We start from the raw sequence: 15,610 nt of genomic DNA, 5'->3' as shown, positions 1-15,610 counted from the left end.
CTACAATCAGCACCTCATCAACAGTCACTTTATCTGGTGGGAAAAGACTGCCTTTAGTGCAGTGGTTCCCAAACTAGGGGTCTATGAAAATGGGGTCAGGTTTGTCTCTCAGTCATTGTAAATGTGTTTAACCTTGAATTAGATTTAACATGATTCAAATCTAAAAGTATAAATTCAACCAGAGAGCGCGTTTAGGTCGTGTGGGAAAAGGCTGCACTTGAATCATTCTCATGGCCAATGAATAAGAAACCACACTATTGCAGAGACTGATATCACCGACCGCAATCGATATGGTGAAAACAATGTGTGGGGAAGCAGAGGCACAGAAAGATTACATCAATACCTTTGTCAGATAACACTGAATTGATGCTATAGCTAGCAATCAAGAGGAAACTGACAAAGACTCAAACTCCCCACCTTATAGCTGCGAGGGCCGAGGTGCATCGACTTTTGTCAGGGGATGCTATTCACCGGGACATATTGTTCTGTCTCGATTCCCGAGCATGAAACAGCACGAGTGATGAGCAGCGTGGCTATACTGAGGAAAAACTCATTCCACTCTTATGAATGAGTCTCCCTCTACAATATGGACGCATTGTATGATACACCGAAAGCAACTGCCGGCAAAAGAGGTGAGTGCTGAACTCTGATATGCAGCAGGTAACTTCGATTGTAAACTACATCGCACACTACTGTTCAAAAAACTGTGTGGAGATATGGGATCAGAGCATGACAATGTTCCATTTCACACCAAGGCCTGGTGGTTATCGAGGGGGAGTGTTGGAAAGAGTTTTTAGAATTCAGAGGAATTGTCATTTGCAATGGATGTAAAAACAGACTTTGATAAAAATAAAACGTGTCTCCTTGCCTATGTAACAGACATATTTGGGAAACTGAACTGAATCATGCAAGGTAAATACAACAAAAAACCAACAAAAAATGATACAGATGAGTGACCAAATCAGCGAAATCAGTTTGTGATCCTGGCTCAGTTGACATATCGGTAAGTGAAAAGGAACAGCTGATCGAGCTGTAATGTTACAGACAACGCATTCACGGGTCACTATTGAGGAGTTTTGGTTCCTGATAAAAAGGAATACAGTTTCGTCTCCCTCCGAGCATTAAAACTCATAGTACGCCCATTCAGGTTGGATGTGACAGGAGAGATGAGGTGCGCACTGTGGACCACTAGACTTTAAGAAGCTCAGACGCGGCATGTTTCAAGTACACCCATATATTAGTGGTGGTGAGATAATTGATCTTATGTCAGACACATTTGTAATTGACTCTCATTGCCCCACATTAAAAGTACACGATGGTGAGTTGAGAATACAAATCAGAAATACTGTTAGAATGTTTTGCAATTGCCTGCCATAGCCCTAATTAAAAAAGTCAACATTGACTGTTAACCACATGGTTGGGGTCATGAGAATTTTCAGATATCAAAATGGGGTTGTGTGGCAAAAGCATTTGGGAACCCCTGCTTTAGTGTCTTATCACAGATTATTTTAAAGAAGTTCCCAATTTGCAAGAAAAAAGGATCCAACCACCAACTTCCGTAACTACTTCTCCATACATTCTAGAGAAATAGCACGTTTGAGCAACTGGAGATGCTTTTGACAAACATTTGTCCTGCAACTTTAAGTAAGCATATCCGGTCTATTTCAACACTCACACACAATACAATGTATAGCACATATCTACGCTATTATAGATTTTTTAATGGTCATTTTTAACTTTATGTCAATGATCAAAAAATGTGTAAAGTGATTGCAGATGTTGTAGCTTAGACCCGATTTTGATATAATCTTTGGTGTTTGAGTTGTGCCTGCCATTGGTTGAGACACCATGCTCTTCAACACAGTGGGGACGTTCTAAAATGGGAATACATTTTAAATGTCAACTTTCAAAATGGTAGCACAAACATGGTTGGAGGTCCACACATCAGAATGTTGACTTGAAAGGCAAATATTAGTTTTACATTATACTGTTAGTCTTCCATAGGAAACCTAATGAAATAAAACAAATAATAGAACAGACATTTATGTTCACATTCGACGGTGGGTGGACCTGCGGCCATCTTTGTCGTAGTGATTGGAAGTAAACGTTTCAATTCAAATGTCAATGATGTACCAGCTAAATTGCACCGGTTTGAAGGGATATGTCCATTCTGTTTCTATGATTGAAATTACACACACCTTGTTTTCAAGAGCATGCCGTCTCTAAATCGATTGCAGGCACAACAAAAACCTCAGATGATGTCAAATAGGGTCAAAGCTTCAACATATTCGGAAATGATATCATTTGTTTGTATATTTCTTTTTTGTATACTTAACATTTTCAAGAAATTATAAAATAGTTTGTAAGCGTTTAAATTATATCAAACTCAACGGTTTATCTTCTCCAGTGACGAAGACATGGATGTAGGTAGGGTGGGGTATGCAAAATGGGTCAACTTTGAACACCATCTTCTCACTTTCTGACCACTTGTACCATGGGCAAATACACATGGAAAGTTGAGTTCAAAATCAAAAGGAGTGCGGTCAAAAAGTGATTGAAATCAAAAGGAACGAGCCAGAGGGTCACAGTGATGAGAATGTATTGGGGTTGAAACAGGATCCTCTTACTTGCTGCTCTTGTTGTCTGATGGGACCGGAGACGTTGCGCTGAGCTTGCATCATCTGCTGCTGGATTTGTAAACGCTGGTACGCCTAGAAACACACACAGAGAGAGAGAGAGCGAGAAAGAAAAATAGATGGAAAGAGAGAGAGGCGCAACGTGAGAAAGGGAGACAAAGAGAAATAGAGGAAGGGTGTCCACAAAAAATACAATAAGAATAGCCCATCCTGTCTGATTCAGTTAGTACGTACCCTGTTTCTAATGCAGACCGGCCCATCCTGTCTGGTTCGGTTAGTACGCACCCCGTTTCTAATGCAGACCGGCCCATCCTGTCTGGTTCTGTTAGTACGGACCCTGTTTCTAATGCAGACCGGCCCATCCTGTCTGGTTCTGTTAGTACGAACCCGGTTTCTAATGCAGACCGGCCCATCATGTCTGGTTCAGTTAGTACACATCCTGTTTCTAATGCAGACCGGCCCATCCTGTCTGGTTCAGTTAGTACGCACCCTGTTTCTAATGCAGACCGGCCCATCATGTCTGGTTCAGTTAGTACGTACCCTGTTTCTAATGCAGACCGGCCCATCCTGTCTGGTTCGGTTAGTACGCACCCTGTTTCTAATGCAGACCGGCCCATCATGTCTGGTTCTGTTAGTACGGACCCTGTTTCTAATGCAGACCGGCCCATCCTGTCTGATTCTGTTTGTACGGACCCTGTTTCTAATGCAGACCGGCCCATCATGTCTGGTTCAGTTAGTACGTACCCTGTTTCTAATGCAGACCGGCCCATCCTGTCTGGTTCGGTTAGTACGCATCCTGTTTCTAATGCAGACCGGCCCATCCTGTCTGGTTCTGTTAGTACGGACCCTGTTTCTAATGCAGACCGGCCCATCCTGTCTGATTCTGTTTGTACGGACCCTGTTTCTAATGCAGGCCGGCCCATCCTGTCTGGTTCTGTTAGTACGAACCCGGTTTCTAATGCAGACCGGCCCATCCTGTCTGGTTCTGTTCGTACAAACCTTGTTTCTAATGCAGTCAGGGGCCTTTGGCTTTCACTCACCATTTGCAGTTGCTGAAGTTGGTACAACAGGGTCATTTGTTGAGGGTTTATTGGTGAGGTTAAAAGTGCAGGGTTCAGACCAATGTTTTTTGCAGCAAACTGCAAGAGCTGTGCTTGAACCTGGAGGGGAGGACAAGGAGACAGATCGAGGAGATGAGTTGGTCAGAACACCTCAAAATGTCTTCAAACAGAGTAAAGGAGTCCTGAGGAGAGCCTGGGGCCGGGGGAGAGAAAACGAGGTGGTGTGTGTACGGAGAGAAACTTGGCTGAGGTATAGTGTATGTACCTGAGGGGTGAGAAACTGAGGCACTTGAGCGCGTAGACTAGGCTGGGAGGAGCCGAGAGGCGGCACTGACGGCTGAGGAGGCGGCTGCTGCATGGCCCGGGATAGTGCTGCTCCACTACTGCCCAACATTCCACTCTGCATCTAGACACCCACACAAACACGAGAGAGGAAATTACTAAACGTCAATAAGAGTTGACATGGCAATCACTCAATCCACTCATTCCCTACAGACAGCCGATGAATAGGATGTCCCTCACAATACACAACTGCGGTATTTGCTCACAGTCTCAGAGAAACCACAAATAAAGACACTACTGTAGTGATCAGCTTATTTCTCCACCACTTTCCAAATCATCCAGGGTCCATTTGAAAGAAAATAGTTGAAAACCTAAGGTCTACCTTATCGAACCACTTACCAATACTGGAGAAACTGGCACATTTGGAGTGCATTCAGTTGGATTAAATTGTGATCGTGATTAAATGATAGTACTCTTTAAATGCCTCCCGCAATATGCCAATAAAAGGAAAAATGGGACACAGGTCAGGTAAAGAGAATTTTGTTCAGTGTCAGGCAAGAAGTTGTTCAATTCAATACTGTTATGACAGAGTTACAGTGCTTTGTTGGGCTTTCAAGGACTCTTATTTTCTATTCAATATCAATGGGCTCTCCATGCAAGGTTACCGACACTTGAGACAGAGTGGTGGCAAGCTGAATGGAATTCTCAACTACATCCGAACTGTTCGAGGCCCCTATATTCTCCAGCTCCTGGCAATGGGTTCGTTCGCGTGTGTGTGAGTTAGTGAGATTGTCATGTAAGCATAATGTGTATGTGTGGGTGCTACTGTATACTTATCTACAGTAAAAGTGTTTGTGGGTGTACCTAAACTCAGCAAAAAAATAAACTTCCCTTTTTCAGGACCCTGACTTTCAAAGATAGTTTGTAAAAATCCAAATAACTTCACAGATCTTCATTGTGAAAGGGTTTAAACACTGTTTCCATGCTTGTTCAATAAACAATAATTAATTAATGAACATGCACCATACGGTAAAATGAAAAAAGGTTTGTTGAAAATAAACTCAGTTGACAGTGAGAGGACGTTTCTTTTTTTGCTACATTTATTTGTGTGTATGTATGCGTCACAGACGGGATCTGAACCAACGTCTTAACAGTAAACCGCAGGAAGGGCTACCTCATTACGAGACTTTGATCCTGACTCCTTGTCCTCTACAGGTGCAGCGCATGCCTTTCACCCCCCATACCTGTCTGTTGTTCAAGTTGTGCATGTTGAGCCCCGGGGAGCCCAGGGCCAGCCCAGGCTGCAGGTTGTTAATCAGGGGGAGCTTCAGGCTGACGGGAGAAGGCAGAAACGGTGAGGGGGGGGCGTCGTCTGACAGACCACCGTCCTGGAGCCAGGGAGGAGGGGAGACGAGATCAGTCAGTCAGTAAATCATTTCAGTTAATCACTTTTTTTGTATGGCACGTTTTACAAAGGATGTAAACTTCCCATAATCCCAACCCCGGTAATAAGAAAAGGTGGGACTGAAAACCTCAAACAAGACCTCTATTTTCACCGTTCCATTTTCATTGGCAGGTGTGTGTGTGGTTTAATCCTTCGCCAACGGACATGTCTTTCACTAGCTGTCCTTCTATCGTATGGACAGAACTTCTGTTGATTCCTGATACAATGCTAGTGGCATTCATATAGTACCTTGTCTAGGAATGGGCTGCGGTCCGAGGAGGGGTCTTTGGAGAGGGCCTGAGGACGGCAACCCAACGGCTTGTTCATCCCGTTGTTGTAGTCTGACATGCCCATGCCCCGCTTGTCCAGTTCAGTCTTCTTCTCCAACAAAGCACCTTGGGAGAGAGAAAGATCAGATAAGTATGGAATACGCATACACACACACACACACACACACGCAGTCAGTCAGCCCAACACACACAGACAGTCAGACACACACACACAGACAGTCAGACACACACACACAAAATCACACACACACACAGAGTCATACACAATCAGACACACACACACACACACACACACACACACACAGAGTCAGACACACACACACACAGAGTCAGACACACACACAGAGTCAGACACACACACACACAGAGTCAGACACACACACACACACACACAGAGTCAGACACACACACACAGAGTCAGACACACACAGAGTCAGACACACACACACACACACACAGAGTCAGACACACACACACACACACACACACAGTCAGACACACACACACACACAGAGTCAGACACACACACAGAGTCAGACACACACACAGAGTCAGACACACACACACACACAGTAAGACACACACACACACACAGTAAGACACACACACACACACAGTAAGACACACACACACACACACCAGACACACAGAGTCAGACAGACACCAGACACACAGAGTCAGACAGACACCAGACACACAGAGTCAGACAGACACCAGACACACAGAGTCAGACAGACACCAGACACACAGAGTCAGACAGACACCAGACACACAGAGTCAGACAGACACCAGACACACAGAGTCAGACAGACACCAGACACACAGAGTCAGACAGACACCAGACACACAGAGTCAGACAGACACCAGACACACAGAGTCAGACAGACACCAGACACACAGAGTCACAGACACAGAGTCACAGACACACAGAGTCACAGACACACAGAGTCACAGACACACAGAGTCACAGACACACAGAGTCACAGACACACAGAGTCACAGACACACAGAGTCAGACAGACACCAGACACACACACAGAGTCAGACAGACACCAGACACACACACACACACACACAGAGTCAGACAGACACCAGACACACACAGAGTCAGACAGACACACACCACACACAGAGTCAGACAGACACACACCACACACAGAGTGACACACACGCACAGAGTCAGACACACACACGCACAGAGTCAGACACACACACGCACAGAGTCAGACACACACACGCACGCACAGAGTCAGACACACACGCAGAGTCAGACACACACACCACACACAGAGTGACACACAGAGTGACACACACACACAGAGAGAGACACAGAGTCAGACACACACACACACACGCACAGAGTCAGACAGACACACACCACACACAGTGACACACAGAGTGACACACACACACACACACACACACGCACAGAGTCAGACACACACCACACACAGAGTGACACACAGAGACACACAGAGACACACAGAGTCAGAGACACAGACACACACACACACGCACAGAGTCAGAAACACACACACACACACAGACACACACAGTCAGACACACACACACAGTCAGACACACACAGTCAGTCAGACACACACACAGTCAGTCAGACACACACACAGTCAGTCAGACACACACACAGTCAGTCAGACACACACACAGTCAGTCAGACACACACACAGTCAGTCAGACACACACACAGTCAGTCAGACACACACACAGTCAGTCAGACACACACACACAGACACACACACACAGTCAGACACACAGACACACACACAGTCACACACAGTCACACACATACACACACAGTCAGTCACACACAGTCACACACATACACAGTCAGACACACACACACACAGTCAGACACACACACACACACAGTCAGACACACACACAGACACACACACACAGTCAGACACACACACACAGTCAGACACACACACAGTCAGACACACACACACACAGTCAGTCACACACAGTCACACACATACACAGTCAGACACACACACACACAGTCAGACACACACACACACAGTCAGACACACACAGACACACACACACAGTCAGACACACACACACAGTCAGACACACACACACAGTCAGACACACACAGTCAGACACACACAGTCAGACACACACACACAGTCAGACACACACAGTCAGACACACACACACAGTCAGACACACACACACAGTCAGACACACACACACAGTCAGTCACACACACAGTCAGTCAGACACACACACAGTCAGTCAGACACACACACAGTCAGTCAGACACACACACAGTCAGTCAGACACACACAGTCAGTCAGACACACACACAGTCAGTCACACACACACAGTCAGACACACACACACACACAGACAGTCAGACACACACACAGAGTCACACACAGTCACACACATACACAGTCAGACACACACATACACAGTCAGACACACACACACAGTCAGACACACACACACACACAGTCAGACACACACACACAGTCAGACACACACACAGTCAGACACACACACACAGTCAGACACACAGTCAGACACACACACACAGTCAGACACACAGTCAGACACACACACAGAGTCAGACACACACACACAGAGTCAGACACACACACACAGAGTCAGACACACACACACAGAGTCAGACACACACACACACACAGAGTCAGACACACACACACAGTCAGACACACACACACAGTCAGACACACACACACAGTCAGACACACACACACACAGTCAGACACACACACAGACAGACACACACACACACACAGAGTCAGACACACACACAGAGTCAGACACACACACACACAGTCAGACACACACACACACAGTCAGACACACACAGTCAGACACACACACACAGTCAGACACACACACACAGTCAGACACACACACACAGTCAGACACACACACACAGTCAGACACACACACACAGTCAGACACACACACACAGTCAGACACACACACACAGTCAGACACACACACACAGTCAGACACACACACACAGTCAGACACACACACACAGTCAGACACACACACACAGTCAGACACACACACACAGTCAGACACACACACAGTCAGTCAGTCACACACACAGTCAGTCAGACACACACACAGTCAGTCAGACATACACAGTCAGTCAGACACACACACAGTCAGTCACACACACACAGTCAGACACACACACACACACAGACAGTCAGACACAGACACACACATACACAGTCAGACACACACACACAGTCAGACACACACACACAGTCAGACACACACACACAGTCAGACACACACACACACAGTCAGACACACACACAGTCAGACACACACACAGTCAGACACACACACAGTCAGACACACACACACAGTCAGACACACAGTCAGACACACAGTCAGACACACACACACAGAGTCAGACACACACACACACAGAGTCAGACACACACACACACAGAGTCAGACACACACACACACACAGAGTCAGACAGACACACACACACACACAGAGTCAGACACACACACACACACAGAGTCAGACACACACACACACACAGTCAGACACACACACACACAGAGTCAGACACACACACACACACACAGAGTCAGACACACACACACACACAGAGTCAGACACACACACACACAGAGTCAGACACACACACAGAGTCAGACACACACACACAGAGTCAGACACACACACACACACACACACACACACACACACAGAGTCAGACACACACACACACACAGAGTCAGACACACACACACACACAGAGTCAGACACACACACACAGAGTCAGACACACACACACACACAGAGTCAGACACACACACACACAGTCAGACACACACACAGTCAGACACACACACACACAGTCAGACACACACAGTCAGACACACACAGTCACACACACACACACAGTCAGACACACACACACACAGTCAGACACACACACACACAGTCAGACACACACACACACAGTCAGACACACACACACACAGTCAGACACACACAGTCAGACACACACAGTCAGACACAGTCACACACACACAGACACAGTCACACACACACACAGAGTCAGACACACACACAGAGTCAGACACACACACACAGAGTCAGACACACACACACAGAGTCAGACACACACACAGAGTCAGACACACACAGAGTCAGTGAGAGAGAGACACACAGAGTCAGAGAGAGAGAGACACACAGAGTCAGAGAGAGAGAGACACACACAGTCAGAGAGAGAGAGACACACACAGTCAGAGAGAGAGAGACACACACAGAGTCAGACAGACACACACAGAGTCAGACACACACACACAGAGTCAGACACACACAGAGTCAGTGAGAGAGAGACACACAGAGTCAGAGAGAGAGAGACACACAGAGTCAGAGAGTCAGACACACAGAGTCAGAGAGTCAGAGAGAGTCAGACACAGAGTCAGACAGACACACACAGAGTCAGACAGACACACACAGAGTCAGACAGACACACACAGAGTCAGACAGACACACACAGAGTCAGACAGACACACACAGAGTCAGACAGACACACACAGAGTCAGACAGACACACACAGAGTCAGACAGACACACACAGAGTCAGACACACACACAGAGTCAGACACACACACACACAGAGTCAGACACACACACACACAGAGTCAGACACACACACACACAGAGTCAGACACACACACACACAGAGTCAGACACACACACACAGAGTCAGACACACACACACAGAGTCAGACACACACACAGAGTCAGACACACACACAGTCAGAGAGAGAGAGACACACACAGAGTCAGAGAGTCAGACACACAGAGTCAGACACACACACACACACACAGTCACACACACACAGTCAGACACAGTCACACACACAGTCAGACACAGTCACACACAGTCAGACACAGTCAAGACACACACACACACACAGTCAGACACACACACACAGTCAGACACACACACAGAGTCAGACACACACACAGTCAGACACACACACAGAGTCAGACACACACACAGAGTCAGACACACACACAGAGTCAGACACACACACAGAGTCAGAGAGAGTCAGAGAGAGTCAGAGAGACACACAGAGTCAGACACACACACAGAGTCAGAGAGAGAGAGACACACAGAGTCAGAGAGAGTCAGACACACACAGAGTCAGACACACACAGAGTCAGAGAGAGTCAGACACACACAGAGTCAGAGAGAGTCAGACACACACAGAGTCAGAGAGAGTCAGACACACAGAGTCAGAGAGAGTCAGACACACAGAGTCAGAGAGAGTCAGACACACAGAGTCAGAGAGAGTCAGACACACACAGAGTCAGAGAGAGTCAGACACACACAGAGTCAGAGAGAGTCAGACACACACAGAGTCAGAGAGAGTCAGACACACACAGAGTCAGAGAGAGTCAGACACACACAGAGTCAGAGAGAGAGAGAGACACACACAGAGTCAGAGAGAGTCAGACACACACAGAGTCAGAGAGAGTCAGACACACACAGAGTCAGAGAGAGTCAGACACACACAGAGTCAGAGAGAGTCAGACACACACAGTCAGAGAGAGAGAGACACACAGTCAGAGAGAGAGAGACACACAGTCAGAGAGAGTCAGACACACACAGAGTCAGAGAGAGTCAGACACACACAGAGTCAGAGAGAGTCAGACACACACAGAGTCAGAGAGAGTCAGACACACACAGAGTCAGAGAGAGTCAGACACACACAGAGTCAGAGAGAGTCAGACACACACAGAGTCAGAGAGAGTCAGACACACACAGAGTCAGAGAGAGTCAGAGAGAGCCACACACACAGAGTCAGAGAGAGTCAGACACACAGAGTCAGAGAGAGTCAGACACACAGAGTCAGAGAGAGTCAGACACACACAGAGTCAGAGAGAGTCAGACACACAGAGTCAGAGAGAGTCAGACACACAGAGTCAGAGAGAGTCAGACACACAGAGTCAGAGAGAGTCAGACACACAGAGTCAGAGAGAGTCAGACACACAGAGTCAGAGAGAGTCAGACACACAGAGTCAGAGAGAGTCAGACACACAGAGTCAGAGAGAGAGAGACACAGAGTCAGAGAGAGAGAGACACAGAGTCAGAGAGAGAGAGACACACAGAGTCAGAGAGAGAGAGACACACAGAGTCAGAGAGAGAGAGACACACAGAGTCAGAGAGAGTGAGACACACAGAGTCAGAGAGAGAGAGACACAGAGTCAGAGAGAGTCAGACACACACAGTCAGAGAGAGTCAGACACACACAGTCAGAGAGAGAGAGACACACAGTCAGAGAGAGAGAGAGACACACACAGTCACAGAGAGAGAGAGAGACACACAGTCAGAGAGAGAGAGAGAGAGACACACACAGTCAGAGAGAGAGAGAGAGAGACACACACAGTCAGAGAGAGAGAGAGAGAGAGACACACACAGTCAGAGAGAGAGAGAGAGAGAGACACACAGTCAGAGAGAGAGAGAGAGACACACAGTCAGAGAGACACAGAGGGAAAACCTACTCATGGCCTGGTCCAGGTTCATGTTGTTGCTCTTCAGAGCCTCCTCAGCAGGATCCCTCTAACACAATGACAACATGAGACAACAAATCAGTGACAACCTCAACTATACAACACACTGACTTCATGCTTGATACAGTTGAAGTCGGAAGTTTACATACCAAATACTAATTGAGTGTAGCATTGCCTTTAAATTGTTTAACCTGGGTCAAACGTTTCAGGTAGCCTTCCACAAGCTTCCCACAATAAGTTGGGTGAATTTTGGCCCATTCCTCCTGATAGAGCTGGTGTAACAGTCAGGTTTGTAGGCCTCCTTGCTCGCACACACTTCAGTTCTGCCCTGTGCTTTGTGATGGCCACTCCAATACCTTGACTTTGTTGTCCTTAAGCCATTTTGCCACAACTTTGGAAGTATGCTTGGGGTCATTGTCCACTTGGAAGACCCATTTGCGACCACTAACTTCCTGACTGATGTCTTGAGATGTTGTTTCAATATATCCATGTCATTTTCCTTCCTCATGAAGTCATCTATTTTATGAAGTGCACCAGTCCCTCCTGCAGCAAAGCACCCCCACAACATGATGCTGCCACCCCCGTGCTTCACAGTTGGGGTGGTGTCTTCAGCTTGCAAACCTCCCCCTTTTTCTCCAAACATAACGATGGTCATTATGGCCAAACAGTTCTAGTTTGTTTCATCAGACCAGAGGACATTTCTCCAAAAAGTACAATCTTTGTCCCCATGTGCAGTTGCAAACCGTATCTGGCTTTTTTATGGCGGTTTTGGAGCATTGGCTTCTTCCTTGCTGAGCGGCCTTTCAGGTTATGTCGATATAGGACTCGTTTTACTGTGGATGTAGATAATTTTGTACCTATTTCCTCCAGCATCTTCACAAGGTTCTTTGCTGTTGTTCTGGGATTGATTTGCACTTTTCGTACCAAAGTACGTTCATCTCTAGGAGACAGAACGCGTCTCCTTCCTGAGCGGTATGATGGCTGCATACTCTCATGGTGTTTATACTTGCGTACTATTGTTTGTACAGATGAACGTGGTACCTTCAGGCGTTTGGAAATTGCTCCCAAGGATTAACCAGACTTTTTTTCTGAGGTCTTGGCCGATTTCTTTTGATTTTCCCATGATGTCAAGCAAAGAGGCACTGAGTTTGAAGGTAGACCTAAATCCACAGGTACACCTCCAAATGATGCCAATTAGCATATCAGAAGCTTCTAAAGCCATGACATCATTTTCTGGAATTGTCCAAGCTGTTTAAAGCACAGTCAACAGTGTATGTAAACTTTGACTGACTGGAAAGTGAATTATAAGTGAAATAACCTGTCTGTAAAAACAATAGTTGGAAAAATGACTTGTGTCATGTACAAATTAGATGTCCTAACCGACTTGCAAGAACTCTAGTTTGTTAACAATACAGTTGAAGTGGTTGAAAAACGAGTTTTACTGACTCCAACCTAAGTGTATGTAAACCTCCGACTTCAACTGTACATGCATTTAAATACATGGATTCTGAAACAATTTCAAATAATTTCAAATACTGCGCTTGACTGAACTTGCCTGGCTTAATGGACAAAATAATCACAAAACTGTAACCCCCCCTCCAGGAGGCTGGAGAAAAAGTAATTGAAATATATAAAATAGTATGAAACCAGGTCTGATTCTGACATTGCAAAATGTATCACATTCATACCGGGAAACCCATGTCAGTGAGCTGCTTGATGAGACGGTTCATGATCCAGGCTTCGTCTGGCTGGTTGCCCATCTTGCCCTTGGGCGGGCCCTTCTTGGGTGGCTGGCCCCACGAGTTACAGGAGGAGTTGTTCTCCTGGGAGGTGGGGCTGTTCCACACGTCTCCGGCATCAGCATCCCATTGGCCAGAAGACATGCCCGTCTCCTCCTCCCTCCCGCCTCCCCAACCGTCTTGCATAGATTTGAGGGCTGGAAGAGGAGCAGTGCAGGGTAAATGTGAATGTTGTAGAGTTAAATACGAATTCAAAATTATTTAGTAAGTGCCTTCTTGTAATATAGCTAGTTCACTGAAATCTGACTGCAGTGCCAAACAATAGTCTCAAACTAACCTCAGTATCTGTGTTTCTGCTGAACCAATATACTGCAGTCTGGAGTAGCACGTTGACAAGCAAGAATTTAACTGTACCATGTGCATGGGACCAATACACTTTGATTTGAGTTTTGACTGCTTGCAAAGATCAAGGGCAACCCCTTTGCGCGCAATTGGCAATGCAACCACTTGGTGCCAGTATTGTCACACAAGTCCCTTCATTTCTTGTTTGCCTTCTTGTTTAACAATTATTTAAAAAGCAGAAACAAGAACTGCCAAATTGATCAAAGCATGCAACCAGGGAAACCTCTAGTGACACAATGTTATTCAAGACATCTAGAAAAGCAAATCTTTAACAGAAACTTTCAGATGCATACAAACACAATAGGGTATTCTTTTTGTTGTTGTTTACTGATAAGATGAGTGTTGACCATGTTCGTACACCAACGGCATGTGGTCCTAACCTGGCTTGCAGGGTGCAGGTCCAGAGGGTCCGTTGTTTCCCCTCCTGTAGGGTCCATTGGGCTCGTGCCCCCCATCGCCCCAGCCTCCAGGAACACCAGGGGGTTTGCCCCAGGCAGAGGTGCCGTTGTCCACTGCAGGAGAGGGGCCAGCGGGCTCCCCCCACGCCGGCTCTGGCTTGGGCTGCTGGACACTGGGCAGCTCCCCCCAGCCTGGGAGAGGACATATTTATAATGTATGCTTTAAAGTTGTGTGTGTAACACAATTGCAAGTATATTCACTTACAAGACCAGCAAACAGTGATCTGACATATTGTTAGCAATTGCAGTCTGGCAGTCTAGTTTTACTGCCAACTAACTGGTTCCATTACTGATGAAAATGGAACCATAAAACTACTGAGGAACAGTGTGTGCTAGCTTCCATTCATTCACTTGCTCTACACCCCGTTTTACTCTCAATCCTCTGGCTTTTCCTCATAAAACAGTGAGCCAAGTTGTTACATGTTAATCAGAGGCAGTATTGTTATGTACCAAATGGCACCCTATTCTTTATATAGTGCACTACTTTTGACCAACGCCCATAGGGCTCTGGCCAAAAGTAGTGCACTATATAGAGAATAGGATGCCATTTTGGACGTAAGCATCGGTTGACACAGTGCCATGATTGCTGCTCTATATAGTCAGAGAGAAGGAGGCAGAGAAGGGGAGGCAGGCAGGGAGGGAAGAAGGCAGAGAGAGAGAGAGAAAGAAAGGCAGAGAGAGAGAGAAAGAAAGGCAGAGAGAGAGAGAGAAAGAAAGGCAGAGAGAGAGAG

The 15,610-nt window shown here is 46.5% G+C and overlaps 2 protein-coding genes and 1 long non-coding RNA gene across 3 annotated transcripts in view; 2 read left to right on the top strand and 1 right to left on the bottom strand.

The window, feature by feature from the left end:
* The window catches only part of LOC115142458 (trinucleotide repeat-containing gene 6C protein-like), an 85,026-nt gene that overhangs the window by 19,088 nt on the left and 50,328 nt on the right, over nt 1-15,610 (bottom strand). Inside the window, 8 exon segments of the mRNA XM_029681944.2 lie at nt 2,628-2,711; nt 3,677-3,796; nt 3,963-4,103; nt 5,224-5,367; nt 5,673-5,818; nt 12,272-12,329; nt 13,969-14,216; nt 14,802-15,011. Of these exon segments, the coding sequence (XP_029537804.2) occupies nt 2,628-2,711; nt 3,677-3,796; nt 3,963-4,103; nt 5,224-5,367; nt 5,673-5,818; nt 12,272-12,329; nt 13,969-14,216; nt 14,802-15,011 (1,151 nt within the window).
* The window catches only part of LOC135560176 (uncharacterized), a 51,768-nt gene continuing 36,474 nt past the window's right edge, over nt 317-15,610 (top strand). The window contains exon 1 of the long non-coding RNA XR_010458738.1: nt 317-632. This is a non-coding gene — a long non-coding RNA (uncharacterized LOC135560176). The remainder of the gene's footprint in view (nt 633-15,610) is intronic.
* Nucleotides 15,010-15,610, top strand: part of LOC135560175 (RNA-binding protein 25-like) — a gene marked incomplete at its 3' end in the record, with an annotated part of 1,830 nt that continues 1,229 nt past the window's right edge. Inside the window, exon 1 of the mRNA XM_065001519.1 lies at nt 15,010-15,610. This exon is cut by the window's right edge and continues 54 nt beyond it. Coding sequence (XP_064857591.1) covers nt 15,459-15,610 — 152 coding nt within the window.

The sequence above is a fragment of the Oncorhynchus nerka genome, linkage group LG15, assembly GCF_034236695.1.
Source record: "Oncorhynchus nerka isolate Pitt River linkage group LG15, Oner_Uvic_2.0, whole genome shotgun sequence".
Lineage (NCBI taxonomy): Eukaryota > Metazoa > Chordata > Actinopteri > Salmoniformes > Salmonidae > Oncorhynchus > Oncorhynchus nerka.
The sequence above is the reverse complement of the archived record's forward strand: the minus strand, read 5'-3'. Positions and strand labels throughout refer to the sequence as shown.